The sequence below is a fragment of the Cornus florida genome, unplaced genomic scaffold, assembly GCF_030987335.1.
Source record: "Cornus florida cultivar Cherokee Brave unplaced genomic scaffold, ASM3098733v1 CherokeeBrave_3.0.0_Hap2_Chr05, whole genome shotgun sequence".
Taxonomy (NCBI): domain Eukaryota; kingdom Viridiplantae; phylum Streptophyta; class Magnoliopsida; order Cornales; family Cornaceae; genus Cornus; species Cornus florida.
In genome coordinates this window covers 3,932,490-3,950,997 of record NW_026775575.1, presented here as the reverse complement: position 1 = coordinate 3,950,997, position 18,508 = coordinate 3,932,490, and the positions used below count along the sequence as shown (strand labels likewise).

General features: G+C 35.3%; 1 protein-coding gene across 4 annotated transcripts; it reads right to left on the bottom strand.

Moving 5' to 3' along the window:
- Positions 1-2,609: 2,609 nt before the first annotated feature.
- LOC132306075 (probable pre-mRNA-splicing factor ATP-dependent RNA helicase DEAH2) lies at positions 2,610-10,314 on the bottom strand. Of its 4 annotated transcripts, XM_059803278.1 has the most exons (7): positions 9,759-10,299; positions 6,173-6,375; positions 4,908-5,992; positions 4,241-4,366; positions 3,891-4,129; positions 3,651-3,769; positions 2,610-2,958 (listed from the first exon to the last, which is right to left on the bottom strand). In XM_059803278.1, the coding sequence occupies exons 1-7, from the start codon at positions 10,059-10,061 to the stop codon at positions 2,832-2,834; spliced, it is 2,202 nt and encodes a 733-aa protein (XP_059659261.1). In that variant the 5' UTR covers positions 10,062-10,299; the 3' UTR covers positions 2,610-2,831. The 4 variants fall into 4 exon arrangements, 1 of the variants encoding a protein (XP_059659261.1); XR_009481809.1 differs by lacking the exons at positions 2,610-2,958; positions 3,651-3,769 and having other exon boundaries at positions 4,106-4,129; positions 4,241-4,460; positions 9,759-10,314; XR_009481808.1 differs by lacking the exons at positions 2,610-2,958; positions 3,651-3,769 and having other exon boundaries at positions 4,106-4,129; positions 4,241-4,447; positions 9,759-10,314.
- Between the last annotated feature and the right edge of the window lie 8,194 nt (positions 10,315-18,508).

Genomic DNA, 18,508 nt, shown 5'->3' with positions numbered 1-18,508 from the left:
GCGACCCAGGATGTCCTCTGACCATTCCTAATAGCCATTAGTATAGGATAAATTAGGAATCTTGAAGGAATTACCCAATTTAGTTTCTTTAGCACGCATCCTATGACCCAAAAGTGAAAAATGTTCTGGCGCCTTTATTGGCTCGTGAAGTGCAGAGCGTAAAATCAGAATATTTGAAATCGAGCTTATCTCATTATTCTGATTTAGCCAAGGTTGGAGAGCTCACAGGATGATATGCGGGACCACTCTGGCAAATGATGGTACAGAGAATCAGAGTGAAACGGTTTCAGTGTAAAGTGGTCAACAAGAGAAGTTCTGACATCCAAAGTAGTTCATTTCTCTATGGTGTCGTTCTCTTGCTTCAAAATGGTGATAGTATAGGGTTTGAAACTTTTGAAAAACACCATGGTTGACTAGCACCCCCTGAAAAAAAAAAAAAAAAGGGTTAGCACTTGGGAAAAAAAATTAAAAAAAAAAAATCAAAATCAAAAATAAAAATAAAAATAAAATAAAATAAAAAAAATCAAAAGTGTGGATTGACATGCATGAAAGATTTTGGTTCCAAAGGAACGATGGGTCCTTACGAACTAGATGCGTTTCGAAGGAACAATGGGTCCTTACGGACTATATGCATTCCGAAGGAACAATAGGTCCTTACGGACTAGTTGATTTCCAAAGGAACAATGGGTCTTTACGGACTAGTTGCATTCCGAAGGAACAATAGGTCCTTATGGACTAGTTGCGTTCCGAAGGAACAACGGGTACTTACAGACTAAATGGGTTCCAACGGAACAATGGGTCCCAGAGGGACTAAAAGCATGAAAAAAAAAAGAAAAAAAAAAAATTTCTTCCAGCAAGCGTGGAGAGAAATAATAATAATAATAATAATAATAATAATTCTTCCAACAAGCGTGGAGAGGAAAAAAAAATTTTAATTCTTCCAGCAAGCGTGGAGGAAAAAAAAAAAATTTGTTCTAGCAAGCGTGGAGAGAAAAAAATAAATAAATAAATTTGTTCCAGCAAACGTGAAGAAAATAAATAAATAAAATTTGTTCCAGGCGTGGAGCCAAGACAAAAAAAAAAAAAAAAAAAAAAAAAAAAAAAAAAAAAAAAAAAAAAAAAAGAAAAAGAAAAAGAAGAAGAAGAAAATAATAATAAAAAAAACAGTCATACTAATTAATTGTATTCGAGCAGAGGCCGCAATCCAACACAGTCTTTAGAAGTTGTGATCTGACAAGTCTTCAGAGATTATTGGAATTGATGTCAAACCCTACAATATTGCGGGTATATATAGGTAACAAAATACCTCTAAATTACATTGGGATTTGGATAATTCTGTTCAAATAGGAAAGTAAAATTTCAATCCAAAGTTGGATAAGAAAGCAAAAGAGAAAATCTTACAATCCAAAGTTAGATAAGAAAGTGAGTAGACACTAAAATTTAGTGGGCTTTGGTTTTAACAAATGGACCCATTAAATATGGGCCTAATGTTTAATTAAGTTATTTAATTGGTCCAGGCTTGGTCCACTTAAATTGTTTAATTAGCCCAGCCCAGATGATTAAATGAAAAGATAATTATTCCTAATAAAATATATTTGGAATAATTAATTTTAAGGATAATTATCATAATATAACCGGCCCGGTCCAGTTATGATTTTTTTTTTTCCTTATCATGAGATGACACGTGTCATCATCCTATTAATCTAAAAAGCCTATAAATTGAGGTCGGGAGGAAGAAGAAAGTGGTACAAAAAAAAATTGAAGGTATAGAGATTCAGAATTCAGAAGTCCAGAAACTCAGAAATCCAGAGACTCAGAAATCAAACCCAAAAGCGAAGAATATCAAGCACATCCAACGACGTACCGTTCTTCATCAAATTCCACGGTGATTAACAACAAACACATCCAACGACATCCAATGACGTGCCGTTCTTCATCAAATTCCACGGTGATTCAAGAACAAACTCGTGCAACCCTTGGATCCAACCAACAAAAAAAAGGAGATCGAATGAGAGAACCATTCTTTTTGTAAAAGATATTACTTGTACTCCAAATATTTCTAATTTAATAAATTATTATTTTGCCAATATTTATTTTGTCTTTATTTGCATATAACAAAATTTGTGTGTATAAGGATAAAGTGTTATAAATAAAAAAATAAAAAATAAAAACCACTTGTTTTCGGATATAAAGTTGGTGTTGTGCACTGCGTGTTTAAGCCGCTTAGTGGGCTTTTTCTATTTGACAAGTGAGCATTATTTCTAGTCTTATCCTGAGAGCACAAATTTAAAATCTAAACGAGTGGAACCATCAACGCCTGCAGAGACAGCATCTGATGATTGATAGGTAAGTTGTTTTTGTTAAATTTTAATATTTTTTTTCACCAAACACCAAAAAATAAAAAATAAAAATATTATAATTTAAAAAAAAATATTTTTCCATCCAAACAAACCAACCGAACCTAATTATCAACCTTTGGCCCATTTAAACAAGGCAAGTATAACTTCTAATACATGCCCTCCAATTTGAGTGCTAAATCCATAATTAGCCCATCCTCGGTGTAAACCAACCACCATCGAGAACCATTTTCTAAGTTTTATGCAATAATCTTAAACCAAATCAGTTGCATTCCCATCGCAAAGTTGGAACCACCTAAATTATAAATATAAAAGAAACCACATTCAAGCCTAATTATGTGAAGTTCGTACAGTTTGAACTCTTAACTACAAAGTGTTACAAAATAACTTTCCCATGCTCTGGAATTCCAGCCTCCTAACCAACCATCAGAACATCGAAGAGAAAAAAAAAATCAAAATTCGGCAAATAGACATTTACTTTCTGTTCCTGCTCTCCTCTCTGTCTGCCTCCCGTTTCTTGTAAAGCTTCTCAAGGACACGCTTCGCCTCACATTGGGGGAAGTTTTCAAGATCAAAGTAGTGTGGTGCTATATCAACTAACCTGAACCAACCAAAAACACAAGGCCAAAAACAAGCCCCAAAAGAACATTAGAAAAGGACAAGATATATGTGTGTGTGTCAAGACCCCAAGTTATATTTCAACAGCTCGAATTACTTAGGTACTTTTTCTTTTAAAAAGAAGTGTACATACTACCATAAATTTCAAAATAATATTTATTTTGGAGGAACAAATCAATAAAGGACTCTAAAACCTACCTAAATCCTAAAAATTGGACAATCTAAAACCTACCATGAACATGTCAACTAAATTCCTCATAAATTAAGTAATGATAATTCTGTTACCTTTTCATACTTCAAAAAAATTTCTCAATCTACTTTAAGATTAATGATACTTATTGTATCTTTGTTTAACTTAATTTTTTACATTTTTGGTATTTTATTTTATTTCAAATTTTTCTATTTTACTTCCATAAAATTACTATTTTCTGCTAATAATATAATTTCAAATTTCATTACTTTATTTATTTTTACTTCTATCATCTTGCTCAATAAAGTATGTGTTTATTTTCAAATTCTATTTCTTCCAAACCCAAAACTTATTACTTTATATATTTTCTTTACAACTATTTCTTTTTATCATTATTTCCCAACTACCCCTCACTAGTGGGTCCAGTAATAGCAATAAACAAAAATCATAGATTTACGATCACGTATAAGGAAAGAGAAACTAACCATTCACCACGAATATCTGTTACTGTACGGATGAAATTCCTGCTTGTTAAGACATACTCGTTATAAATTACCCAATCTGGCTTGTGATCCAGGCAATTAGAAGGATGCAAATGAACCATCTGCAGATCATCAGAAATTGGCTAATTTAGCATTCAGAAGTTAGCTATAATGCTTGTCTCCTATAAGACAAATTCACAATTCTCTTGAGCTTAAAACAATTTAACAAATCATCCTACATACCTGATTGTCTTTAACAGTCAGATAGTGTCGAGCGCGCTCCAGATGAGCCACCTGCATGAAATATCCAGCTAGCATAGCCTTCCTAATGTTGATGTAGTAGTCACGGCTGTTAAAATCTGTGCTGCATAGCTTGAGGTTGAACCTGGCCATGATCCGAGCTAACTGCTGTCTCACATTATCAGCTGCTTTCAGTGTCCTATGATTGATAAAATTTTCGTAACACCAAGCTTGATCCTCATCTGAATTTCATTCACAGATTAACAAAATTGAGAACACCAAATGGCAATGATAATGGCTTTCATGATTATTAAAGTAAAAGGGAAGACAGAGAGAAGGGAATAAGTACTCACTATTTTGCTTGTAAGCATGGTAGACATTCAAGAGCGTGAGGTGATCCCCATCAATGTGCCCAAACCGAGCTTTTGCTTCATCTGCAGCTTTCTGAGCCTCCCTAGGCCGGACAAAGCAATTGGGTACTAAAGAAAAAATTGGTTATCACAGAGGAGGCCCACGGTAGGTCAGTCAGCAGATGCATAGAGGCGGAACAACACCATTTGCTTCATGAGAGAACTATCTGCATCAGCACTTACTTAGAAATTCTATGGTGCATGCCAAGCGGAGGCATGGAACACAGACAAGACAGTTGCTGATGACAACCTAAGCAGACACATACATTTAACCACATGCAAATGCACTTCTATGCACAGGGGAAAACCACCAATTTTTTGTGAAACCTTAATGCATATGTATATGAAAATTTAATTTTAAAAATAAATAAACAAAATTGATATTTCATTGGTTAAATATGATTGATTTACTAATGGTTGGAAAAGGAAAAAAAAAAAGAAATTCCTGGGTCCACCCCTGTGAGTGTGCATGTGTATGTAGTTAAACGTAAAAACGTCATATGCATAGAGACATGTCCATGCACATGCTTTAAAGAATGGGCATGCATTCCCAAAACTAATATGAGACTCAAGATCGACATTAGGAAAGCTAGATAACAAACTACAATACCTGAAAGCATGGCAGATATTGACAGAATTTCATTTGAACAGTTGAATTCTGGACTGACAACAAGCATCTTTGACATCTGTGGATCTAAGGGGAGTTCACTCATAATTTCACCCAGTTTGGTCAAGTTTCCATCATCATCCAGTGCTCCCAAGTAATTCAAAACCTCTAATGCTCGCATCAACGTCTCTGGGGCAGGAGGATCCATAAAATCAAAATGGACCAGGTCATCTATCCCCAGTTTCTTCAAGGTAAGGACCGTATTTGCAAGGTTTGATCGCAGTATTTCTGGATAGGTCTGTGGCTGAAGATCGTCATTGAAACTTCTCTCAGTGTAGAGTCTGAAACATTTACCCGGTTGTGTTCTTCCAGCACGTCCTGACCTCTGGTGTGCACTTGCCTTCGATATTGGAGAGACCAACAAAGATTCAACGCGCACTCGTGGATTATAAACTTTTTGTTTAGAGAACCCGGGATCTATGACGTAAACAATACCATCTATGGTCAACGAAGTTTCCGCAATGTTTGTTGATACAACAATCTTCCTTCCAGGAGGACCACCATCTGATAATGGAGGGGGAGCAGGATCAAAGATCTTCTGCTGCATAGCAGGAGGAAGCGTAGAATACAGAGGAACTGCTTTCACAGGCCCCACCTGATCTCCCAAATTTGCAATTTCTTTTGATATTTTGCGACATGCATCTTCTATTTCTTCCTCCCCAGTAAGAAAAACAAGTATATCACCAGGGGACTCACACAAGTGTATTTGCACAACCGTACGAATTGCTGCTTCTAGGTAGTCCCTCTCAGGTTCCTGGGTGTAGAAAATCTCCACCGGATGAAGTCTACCAGGAACTTTCATAAGAGGTGCCCCATTGAAATATCCCTGAAACTTTTCTGCCTCAAGAGTAGCACTCATTACAACTAGTTTTAGGTCGGGTCTGTTTTTCAGCACTTCCTTCAGAAGTCCAAATAAAACGTCAGTTGCCAAAGTTCTTTCATGAGCTTCATCAAGGATTATCACTTTGTACCGTTCCAAAAGTGGATCGGTCATGGCTTCTCTTAAAAGCATACCATCTGTTAGATACCTGCCGTGCAAAAGAAATTATAAATAAATTTTAATGCAAATTTAGCAAGAGAAAAAAAGGGGGGAAATAAATCACCACATGTACACCATGAAGCCTTACAAGTCCAATTAAATGATAACATTAAAAGGAAGAATTCAGAAGCTAATAGAACAGCATTCCTCTGCAGAAGAATTAACTTACTTCAAAACTGTTCTTGCACTGCTGCAGTCTTCAAAACGAATGCTATAGCCAACTTCCTCTCCAATAGTTACATCCATCTCTTCAGCAACTCGACGAGAAACAGACATAGCAGCAACCCTTCGAGGTTGGGTGCAACCAACCATGAACTTCCTGCGCTTATCCGTGGTCTCTATTTCAATGGCTTCCAAAACAAACTGAGGAATCTGTACTACAGAAATACTGCCTTTGTTAAAATATGTTCATAGAGCAAGTTTTAGTTCCAAAACCTCCAAATTATTTCTAAATAAATGTGAACTAACACATTCAAATCAAATACATGCATGCCTAATATGATAACAAGAACACCTATCAAAAGATCTAAGGATTATCCATGACATCTAAAAACAATTTCCTGATGAACACCTAAAAAGTATGTTCCAGCTAGACATCACTTGAAAACCTTATCCAATTGCAGTAGAATGAGGTTGACAATATACCCTAAATATTAGGTGACCCTTTCCAGCCCTTCAATGATGGCAAAGGGCTTAAACAGATAGGAGAGACACTGGCAGAGAAGGCACAAACCCAACTTGTGTTCAGGTCAGGGATTGGTTGGAGGCCCATCCCACCCTACTCCAGTTGCATAACTGCTTCACTAAAATATCCCTTGTAATTCCTAAAACCCTAAATATTTTTCTGTACCTAGCGGTCCTAATCTCATTTAAGATTTCATCCTATTCCCAGTAGGGTGGGACTTGGACAGGAAGTAATGCCTCAGCCTGTGCCACCCAAAGTCCTGAGTAACTCATTATACCTCAAGTTCTCAACCAGCACCATACTCTATGGGTTTTTCAGATTCTCGGGGGGTTCAATAAATTAATAGCATGCTAATAATATATATATATATATATATATATATATATATATAAATCATTCAATACTGAAATTATATATACTTAACATGAAATAAAATCACAAAAATTTTGTGGGATTCAATAACTTTCTTTCGTATTAGAATTTCAAAAGAACTCAAAAGCTTCTATTCTTTATTATTTTGAATCTAAATTCAACTAATATCAGTATTAAAATTTTACTTCAAACTTTACACGCAACTATGTCACAAGTTAGGAAAGTGACTACCAATAATATTTGTTAATAAATCATTCAATCTTAATCGTATTTAATATAAGTAACATTTATCCTTAGAAATATAAAAAACAATAAGCTTTTGTTATGTTTCAGGTTAAATGGGTTGCTTGTGTTAATAAAACCTTAGCCAAAATTCCATACAAAAATAATTCGGGCTCTAGTTTGAACCCACCCAATCCCAAGAACTCAAATAACTTAACAGCACTTGTAAAAAATTTTGAGCAGGACTTGGGTTTCTCGGGTTAGGCCCACCCATTTCCCACCCCTTATTCTCTCAGCTTGTCATGATCTCATCCCCTTCCCTTTCTCTCTCAGAATCTCTGTGCCCTTTCTAGTTCTAAAGATGTTGCAAATGTCTGTTCATAAACTAGATACTATGTTGTGGCCATCACATGACATGCTCAGTCTCCTGGTCACTTCTAGATGTTAGGTTGTTTATTGTTTGTGTTTTCTTTGATACATGAAGAAATTAGGGGTATCAACAAGATTTGTTGGTCTCTTCAATTTGTCATGCATTTTATGTGTGTGTGTGTGTTTCTACACACACACATCAATTTTTTTTTTAAAAGGCATTCAAAAGGGGATCGCATCCCAAATACAACAAGAAAAAAAAAAAAAACAAGGTGCCCTAAGGCCCCAGAGAAGAAAGGAAATCAATTATTTCCTCAGGGGAAGAGAAATATCTACCCAAATACATCAACTTTTGAAAGCTTGGTTGACTTCGTATTTTTTTTTTCCCCATCATGGGGTTGTTCAATTGCCAAGAAATGGCAGAAAAGACGTTGGGAAAAAAAAAAAAAAAAAAAACACCCCTGTTAGGTTTTTTAATAGAACTGTAAATTAACTAATTAAGTGCTGAGAATTTTAAGTGAAATTTTACATACTGTATGATTTCTGATTTATTTTAAGGGTGTATTTGTTCCTTCACTTTGACTCTTTTTAATTGGAATTTATATTTTTAAATGACTCAATTGGGTTATCAAACAAACTTAAATCCAAAATCACTTAATATGTTCAGTTTTAAGTGTTGAATTGGTTTATCAAACAGCACCATAGTTGATGATGTGTTAACAGAACAGAATAAAGCAGGACTTCTAACTGAGGCAGGGATATGGAGAAAATACAAAACCTAAAGCAGGATTTTTTTTTTTATTGAGGTTGGGGATATATAGAAAATACAAGACCTAAAGTGGGTTTTTAATGGAGGTTGGGGGTATAGAGAAAATACAAACCTATCTCAGGTGCATGACAAAACCAGGGGGTTAGGGCGAGGTCAGATCCTGCAAGGCATGGTCAGATGAGGTGTCCTATCCCATACCCACTACCAATTTTATCCCTAATTAGAACCTAACTACACAGTGTGTAAACTTATGTTAGTTTCTCCACATAGTGAGATTTTATGAAGGTAATGTGTACCCATATGTTTTTATAGAAGAACCAAATTTAACCCTTCTAGAGGAGTCTCACGACTCACGACAGTGGAGATCCAATCCTCTTAAAAACAGAGATATGGAAGGAGAAATTCAATGCAACACAATCAATCTTCATCTTGATTTCCGCTTCTAAATATTGCTACCATATCACCTTTCCTTTTGTATAATTCTGACTCATTATGTAGGTGCACCAATATTGCCTTGAATCTCTCTCATATCTCGTGCATCAATATTGCATTGAATTTCTCCTTCCATATATCTGTTTTTAAGAGGATTGGATCTCTGCTGTCGTCTCGTGAGACACTTCTAGAAGGGTTAAATTTGGTGCTTCTAAAGTTTTAACAACTGCAAGGGGTGAATAAGCCAAATCAAAGTCAAGCAGTTGTTAAAACACATATGGGTACAAATGCAGAAGGTGACAGTGTAGGAGAAGATGCTGTAGTTAATGTGTAGATTCCTAAATGAAGATCAAAAACTTTCTGAGCTATAACTACCCAACCTTCCTTTGCTAAGGATGTGGCAATCAACATATTTACAAATTCATACGTGTGTAAAAATTATCAGTAATACAAACGTCTATTTATTTATTTATTTTCTAATGACATAGAAAAAATATTTAAGAGTTGTATGTCCTATATAAAAAGACGATGAACACACTGAATACATGACACTAGAGCATCCTAGTGTAAGATTCGGAACTAACAATTCCTCAACATTCACATCAGAATTCAGAACTAACAATTCTTTAACATTCACATGATTAAAGATCATTAAACAAAATAGCCATCTTAAAATCATAAAACAGTAATGTGAAAAATTACACGCACAACCAAATAAAGAATTCCAAAAAAATTTAAAATAATAATAATAAATAAATATATAAATAAAATTCTCAGTTTGGCTTCCATGAAAACTCAATGGAAGTATAATCAGTCAAAAGTTAGGAGTCACAATGGTTCAAAAACAAAAAAAAAAAAGAAAAGAAAATCAAATTGAATCACAATTGGGTATTATTAAAAACTGACCTGGGTGGTTTTACCACTACCCGTTTCACCAACCAAGACTAGTGTTTGATTGGCTCTCAAAGCTTGGAGGAACTCTTCTTTCTGGTGCCAAACGGGCAGAGTCTTCCTCTTCTCCAGTATCTCGTAATACCTCTGCGAGTAGACCCGCCCATTCCACCTGTTCACCATAGACATAGACGACGTCGTTGGGTTGTTGCTTCCGTGAACTACTATACCAAAGCCGTTTGTTCTCGTCAATTTGGCAGAGGCTGAGCTCTCATCGACAACATCGAACAAACTCACCTTTCTCTTCCTCTCACCCATCTAAATTTAAACCCTAATCTTCAACCAAATCACACGAAAATCCAAAACCCACAAATCCTTCTTTTCCTTTTTTCGAATTGAAAATATCTCTTGGGATTGTTTAATAGTAGTGGTCTCGACCTCAATATCGATCGAAACCCTAAAAACACAACAGTATCTGAATCTGAAGAGAAAATGGGTATAGAAGGTTTATATACACACACACACGAAAGAGGCGGCGTTAAGAGGAGAAGAAACCTTTTTCGATTGAAAGTAGTACTGCTATCGTGTGGTCAATTTTTTATGGGCCAGACAGTGTGTTTTTTTTTGCCAACAGGTCTAATTAGGATGGCAATTTGGCCCGAGCTAACGGGCACTCTGTCCCGATTAAAGCGATTTTAGGTGATTGTTTAATTTATTTGGGCGAGAATATATTTTTATTACTAAATATCTAGGCGGGGTTCGGGCGGGAACAGAGAAGTCACCCTGCAATGCCTTATCGTTTAGGCAGATAAATTATTAAATTAGTCTTATTTTATTAGTATATATAGTTAGCTTTACAAATTCTATGTCAGATTCACTTGTTTCTATTTTTTTATAAATTTTTTCAATCTTATATAATTGTATTTGTAGGAAAAAAATTAAGAAGAGAAATTCTGGAACTAAACGGGGTGTGGTGGGTGTCCACGAGATAAAAAAGTTAAACGGGGCGGGGATAGGATGGAAAGGTCCCCCGTTTAGGCGATTTTGGGCGGGGCCCAAAACTGCCCCATTGCCATCGTATGGTCTAATTTAACTAATTATAACAATCAAATTATAATTAATTTTTTTCTTTTCAACTTTTTTTTTTTGCTTAAATTTTAATTTATTATATTACTTTAAAAAAATAAATTTTGTAATAATTTATTATAATTTTTTATTAAGTTTTTAAAATTTTATTTGTTTAAGAGTAACACCGAATAACCCATAATCTCAATATGAGTTGCAAATTGGAGTAGGTTGGATTAGGGTTGAACATCATATTTCAGGTTGGGCTTAAATTTAAGTTGGATTAGGGTTGAACAATCATATTTCGGGTTCGGCTTAAATTGTACCTCTAACGCGCCCAAGTTGCAGCCTTATAGAACAAATTACATTAAGGGTAGTTTGGTACAATAAAAATAGAAAGAAAGAAAATACTGGAGACGTATTAAACTAATCTCTCTGAACTATTGTTTTTTTTTTTTTTTTTTTTTGGAGTACCAAATAGCTCTTTTAACTTTTCAAAACCGGCTAAAGACCACCTCTTAACTATTCAATTCCGTTAGTTTTGTTGTAATTTTATAATTTTACTCCTTAAAATTATTCAAATTAGCCTGTTATATGTCTTTCTTTCTCTCTCTCTATGAGACTCTTATTTTTATTTTTATTTTTTTGGCAAACTAGGGGTAGAAAACTTAAAACACAAGCATACTCGTTTGGGGAGTTAGACGTTTTACTTGATAGAGAAACTCAATAATCTCGGATTCTTAGGATTTCTTAGTTTGAATTTCTTATACTTATATAGGTAGTTTCCTGATTGTTATTTAGTTTCCTTATTGTAAAATTTGACTTTCCTAGAATAGGATAATCTCGGATTGTTAGGATTTCTTAGTTTGAATTTCTTATACTTATCTAGATAGTTTCCTAATTGTTATTTAGTTTCCTTCTTGTAAAATTTGAATTACTTAGAATAGGATTTCAGTTTTACGCTATAAATATCTAATTTACTCAATGGAAATGTTGTGCCATAATTTTCTCATTCTTTTAAACCTTTTATGGTATCAAAGCTCTCTCCTCCTGGAACTGCAAAATCCAATTCTCTTACCACCCAAAACACCAGTCTCCGCCGCACCTCCTCCTTTGGCACAAACCATGGCCAACGAAAATAATCAAGCCACAATCCCAAATACACAGGAACCCACCAAACCCTTTATCATTATTGTTGATGTAAAAATTTGCACTCTCCAAAGCCGGTGGCAATTCTTGCAAGACATGTAACGACCCAGTCATTTGCCTTCTTTTCCTTTTTCTTAAAATTTTACGAATGAATTTTTTTCGTTTAATTTTCTTTTCTGAGCTCTGTTTCGTGTCGCTTAGTGTCATCTCGAGTGCTCGGAATTGGTTCCTGAGACTCTTTCATGTGAATTAACAATTCCCTTTGAGGACCGAGTCATTTTCGCATTTTTCGTTTTTCAGACACTATGCGCTATTTCGTCTTTTCCCTATTCTGTCATTTTCCCTATTTTGTCTTATCTCCGTTTGTTAGTTTTTGGCACGACCTCACTTCTCATGCTCGGAGTTAGTTTTTGACTTCACGTGCCTTCATCTTGAGTGATTTCCTCGAAATACGTATCTTTACTTTTGCAAGAAAGTACTCTGGTTGCTCCTGGTGTCCACAGGGGCATAGATGCACAATTCTTCAAAATCTTTTTAATTTTTTGGGGTATTTTTCGTAAATATCTTCTGAAGATATTTTATTTCAGGGGCATCTAAGAAAATATCTTTTGGAAGATATTTTCATTCTGGGGCAATTTCGCAGTTAACCCTTTTTGTAGGGGCCATTGTGCAATTAACGAAAGTTATTGCAAAAATGTCTTGTCTGGCGCCTGGATTCTCGTATGGGATTCATTTTTACTTTTCATTGACTCGTAAATTCATAAAATTTCCTTCTGGTCATTTTCTCCAGTTTCAGAGTTTCTGGACCCGGTTGCCGCCGAACTTGTTCGGGGCATAACTTTCTGTTCGGGACTCAGTTTTCAACTCCATTTCTTCCGTTATTCATATTTTCTCATGTTGAATCTTTTTTGTTCACGGAGTTTTGCCGTTTGAGTGCGTTTGCTCAAAATTCACTTTTTCGGACCCGGCGGGACCTTTTCGGGGCAATTTTTGAAACTTACTATAAATAGGATGCCCTAAAGTGGAAAATCAGATTTTGGTCATCTTCGCCACCTCTCTTGGCTAGATCTCCTAGCAGCCATGGCTGCCACTTTCTCTCTCCTCCTTTGGTCCACTTTTCATTGGTAGAAATCCTTCGGCCTTAGCATTTATTGCTTGCCTCGATGTGCTCTACCTTTTGCCCTTATTAGAATCCATTTCGGACGATTTTTTGAGTTCGGGTTTGGAGTCAAGTTGAGATTTTCATGGGGCTTCTTGCGGATTCTTCTTCACGGTGTTGTCCCCGACAAAACCTCTCGATATCGTCAAATTCGGAGCACTTTTATTTTGGTGGGCCTTTGGGATTTTCATCTCAAATTGAGGTAGGAGATATTCTAGGTTTAAATTCTTGTTATATAGCATGCTTGTGATGCTTATACTACTTGTTTGCATGATTAAATATAAAATTTAGAGATTTTATTATTTATTTTTCTTGTATGGGATCTAATTTTCCCGGTTGCTCATGACTTGGTTTAAACATGTAGCATGATTTTATATTGCCCCTTGATATGCTCATTATCGTGTATTAAAATTAGAACATTTGAATAAGTATTAAAGATTTTATTTAATATTTATCTTAGGTGAAAGATTAATTCACATGGCCTTAACTAGCTTGAAATTAATATGTGTTAGCATATTATATTAGGCCTTGGCATGCTCTTCAACATAGTTGAATTTGACAGTAATTGGAGGTGTTTTGAAAATTAGTAATTATTAATTAATTTGATTAATTAATTTGCCCTGATTGCACTATTCACTCCATTTGAATTCTGACTTAATATTCTTGATCTACATGCCATATAGCTTCACATATATTTGATTTAGAATATTCGGTTAGGTTTTGAAACCTTTTATTTAATTAAATTCCATGTTTAAGATTTAATCCTCATGGTGATATACAACTTGGAATTGTATTGTGCCATGCTAGAAAATTAAGCTTAGGTATAGTTGTTCACATATATTAAATTGGGATTAATTGCATGGGAATTGCAATTTTTAATTTATATTTAACTTTAGTGAAAATGTTAAGTCACATGGTCTTAAATTGAATGAAATAAACTTGTAATGTGATATTACATTAGTCCTTGGCATGTTTTCCAACATAGGTTAATTTGAGAGCATTTGGTTAAGTTTGAAAATCTAAAGATTTTAATTAAAAGAATTAATTAAAATCTATTTTGTGGTCTCATTAGCTTAATTAAGATTTTAACTTGATAGTTGTATTGGCTATGACTTGTTTACTAGTATATATTAATTGTGGACCATTTGAAGTTGCTTTAGAACCTTGGTAATTAAATTAGCATGATTTAATTAGAGTTCAACTTTGTTATTCCAATAACCTAATTGAGTTTTAGAATGGATATAGGTGATGACCATGCCATGTTCTTTAATATGTATTAATTTGAGGTTATTTGGAATTGAATTAGAATCTAGGGGAATTTAATGATTTTTATTTAATTAAATTCTATAGAATTGAGCCATGGATTTAATTGTGTTTGAAAGTCGTTTCTATATCAAAATCCTGGACATGGACTGGTTGTATATTCATTTGGTTATGTTTTGAGTATTAGATAACATAGTTGCTATGTTTGTACTTATGAGAATATATTTTCCTTATTGAATATATTGTTGCCTTGTGTAATGATTTGCACATTTCGTATTTAACATCATTCATGCATAGCGTGTAACGAATCGCACACTGAAGATTCGACATTCATCACATCATATTAGTTGTGGACTTAGAGTATGTATTGTATAGGTTTCCAAATTTGGTTGTGCTTGGTAGATAGTTGATTATCTTGCATATTCCCGTTGATATATGCGTTGTTGCACAACTTGTTGATTTTGGAAACTTGGGGATGTCGTTGTTTGGCTATAGCTAGGACGTGGTTCTAGTACGGGGGATAGTCCCTCTATATAGTCTAGTGCGTACATAGGGAGGTTACCCATGGGCTAGTAACCCTAAAATAACTATGTTGTCTGTTTGATCTGGCGTGACGTTCGAGTATCCACTTTGTTTGACTTCGCATTTCATTTTCAAGTTGATAACTAGATGATGTTGTAACTTGTTGTTCCTTATTTGTCATTCCATTTTAAGTTACATGATGTTAACTTTGCGAAATTGTGCTTTATGTGTTGTATTGGAAGTCCCAATGTTGGTTAAATTACATCGATATTGAAAATTGTGTTTTGACGTTCTAACATAGCTTAGGATTGATCCTATAGATTCATTTAGAACTTAGACGTTAGGTGGCATGAACCACCACTGTTATTTTGTGCTTTAGATTCTAAGTTGATGGCTGTGAGAACTTATACCTTATTGCATTGTATAACATACTCTTTTGTTGTTGAATTGCATGGATAATGTGATTCTTGTTAACTTGTATTCAAATATGTTTTTGTCATGTTGTATAGATTACTCTAGCCTAGTTCAATTGTATTGAAAATGTAATTCATGTTAATCTATGTTCGAGCATTCTTCTTGTCGTGTTCTTTGGATTATCCCAACCATGATTCGTTTCATACACGTATGTATATCATGATTCTTGTTGCTTAGACTCTAAGGTAGCTTAGGATGCTTCCCGAGTCTCACTTGGACATAGACGTTAGGTAGCATGAGCCACTTTAACATGTTTCACCTTAAGGTGATAAATTTGTAAAATGCTAGGTCGATGCATGCTCATCTCCTACGAGTAGCTTTATGTTACTCACCCCTACGATACTGGGGCATATTTCAGGTACGAAGACTTGGTTCGCGACGCTTAGCATTCCTTGGATGTCGTGTAGCTTTTAAGTTTCCATTTCTTGCAAATGTTAGCATGAAATCTCATTTTATAGACTTATATGTCAAAATATGTATATTTGATTCCATGTATGTAATGTGTACTTAAGTACACTGTATTTGATGGTATGAGATGAGGCCGGAGGCCAATGACCATTATATTGTGTTCTATGTACTTTTTAACTTCATGAAATATTGTGAAAATCTTGAAAAATCACAAGTCATTGCTTCACCATAGTTGCATCGGGTGTGGGAATTCCGTTTTCATTCTTTCATAGGGTCTTATAAATCATGTTTGAAGTGTGGCCAAGGGCCAAATGGTCATTTGACCCTGTTTTGTATTTTTGGATTCCGAGTTTTCATTCCAAGTTCCATTTTTGCCTTTTTGCCCGTTGGGGGGTCGGATTTTGCATCGGTGGTATTTTTAAGTCGTGGATCATTGTAGCACGTCCAAATAGGTAAGTTACATTTGCGTGCATGGTTGTTTCCGGGCAAAACCTTATTGTTTGTGTTTTGAGCTTTCTATGAACTCATTTTGAAGTTTTGTTGCATAATCTGATTTTATGGCACTTTAGGGTTTTCCTTCAGGAAATAAATTCCGTTCTTAATTAGGTCACTTAGAAAACGTGATTTTAGGGGGGGGGGGGGGGGGGAGGGGGGTTTCTTCTTCGTATTTTTCCAGAAAATGTCGTCTTGGTACTGGAAATCCCGTGCAAAGTTCGGTTTTTTTGCTATGCTATAGCAGCTTTTTTTTTTTTTTAACTTCTTGCCCTTTCCTGATCTAGGGGTATTCTGGGTACTTCATAGTGTTTCTTTTTCATTTTCATCCATGGCCCGGGTAGAAAACGTGATTTTAGGGGGGGTTTCTTCTTCGTGTTTTTACAAAAAAAATCATCTTGATGCCGAAAACAACTCGCAGATTTGGAAAATCTGGTCGTTCCAGGTTTTTCCCGAAAAAGTGCTGATCTAAGGGGCATTTCGGGTATTTCACTTGTAAAATAAAATCTTCTCTTGACATGGTCATGTAGAAAACATGATTTTGGGGGGGGGGGGGGGGAGTAGGGGGTTTGTTCACAACTTTTTGCCAAAAAATGTCATTTAAGCCCTCAAAATCCCATTTGAATTCGGAAAACGTGTGCAGGCCCTGCTCATACTTGAAACCCAGAAAGTCTAATTTTTTGAAACTTTGAGGCTTCATATCTTCATCATCCGGACTCCAAATCAAGTGATTTTTGAGTCTAAGTTTATTAGTTTTTGCTGGTCTATATAACAGTATGCACGGTTGCATCAAATTATATCTAAAAAGACCATTTTACCCCTTGTAAAGTACCCTTGCCGCACTGATTTTAAACCCAAAAGTTGGTTTTTATGAAACTTTGACGTTTCATATCTTCTTCGTCCGAATTCCGAATCAAGTGATTCTTGAGTCTAGATTCATTAATTTTTCCTGGTCTATCTAACGGTATGCTCAGTTGTATCCAATTTTGTCTGAAAAGACCTTTTTACCCCTTGCGAAGTACATTGATTTCAAACCCAAAAATGTGATTTTTTATGAAACTTTGGAGTTTCATATCTTCTTCATCCGGACTCTGAATCAAGTGATTCTTGAGTCTAATTTGATTAAATTTTTGTTGTCTTTCTAGTGGTGTGCTCAGTAGCACCCGATTTTATATTTTCAGAAATGACCATTTTGCCCTTGGGGGCCTGTTCGGTTTTTTTCTGATCATTCGTTCCCGCATTAGTTCTTATTGAGTTCCACGACCTCATAGAAGGTCACTTTGACTTCTTAGAGTCTTGTTTTCTATTTTCGCTTTCGCATTCGGATCCGTTATCGAGTTAACCTTCGGTTCATCACAGGACACTCTGGCCTAAAAATCAGGGTCGTCACAAGACAAAAGAAAGTGATGACCGACGTGGTGCTGATCATGTGCCCTCTGATAATCAAGTTAGTACTTGACAATTGAATATTTTAGAAATAATCAAATATGAGATTTATGACGTACCTCTCTAGGTTGACCGATCTTTATAATAGTTTTAATGGTGGTAGTGTTTTGTCATGAAACCAATTCATTTTCCTTATCCATCACAAATTAGAAGAGTCATGGGGGGGTGGTAGTAGTTATCTTTACCTCTTTGAGTTTATCCATACTCTTTGGGTTTCTGTTTTGCTTGAACTTCATATCTAGTCAAATATTCTGAATCAGTTGCCCCCCATTCTTGAGTTTGCTTGTCAAACTTATGGAACATTAAGTCATTTTCGCTCTCCTTTTCTAATTGAATGATGTTTTGAGTATCATATTTTTCCCCCGACAAGTGTGCGGTATTTGATAAGTACTTAAATGTTGCATATTTCAGTACCTAAGTTAGGGTATTTCAGTCTTTGCATCTATCTTAATTTCATGTTTTAGTCCTAATTTATGTTTATGTGTATTTCAGGGCAATAAAGTTAAAATGAGCTAAGAATGGTCCATTAAAGCCTCTTTGGAGTCAAGCAGAGACATTTACAAAAAGTTCAAAAAAATGGCAAAAAGTGGTCACAGCCCATTGCTCGTATAGTGTGTTTATTCTTCAAAAGCGGTCAATCTTGGGCCTTTAATGATGTTCTCAAAGATGAAGAAGCAAACCAACGAGCCTGGGCCAAAATGGAGCTAAATAAGGCTTAAAGAAAATTTCCAACTCTTGGGGTATCGATCCCCAGGATGGGGGATTGATCCCCCAAGACTTGGCAACA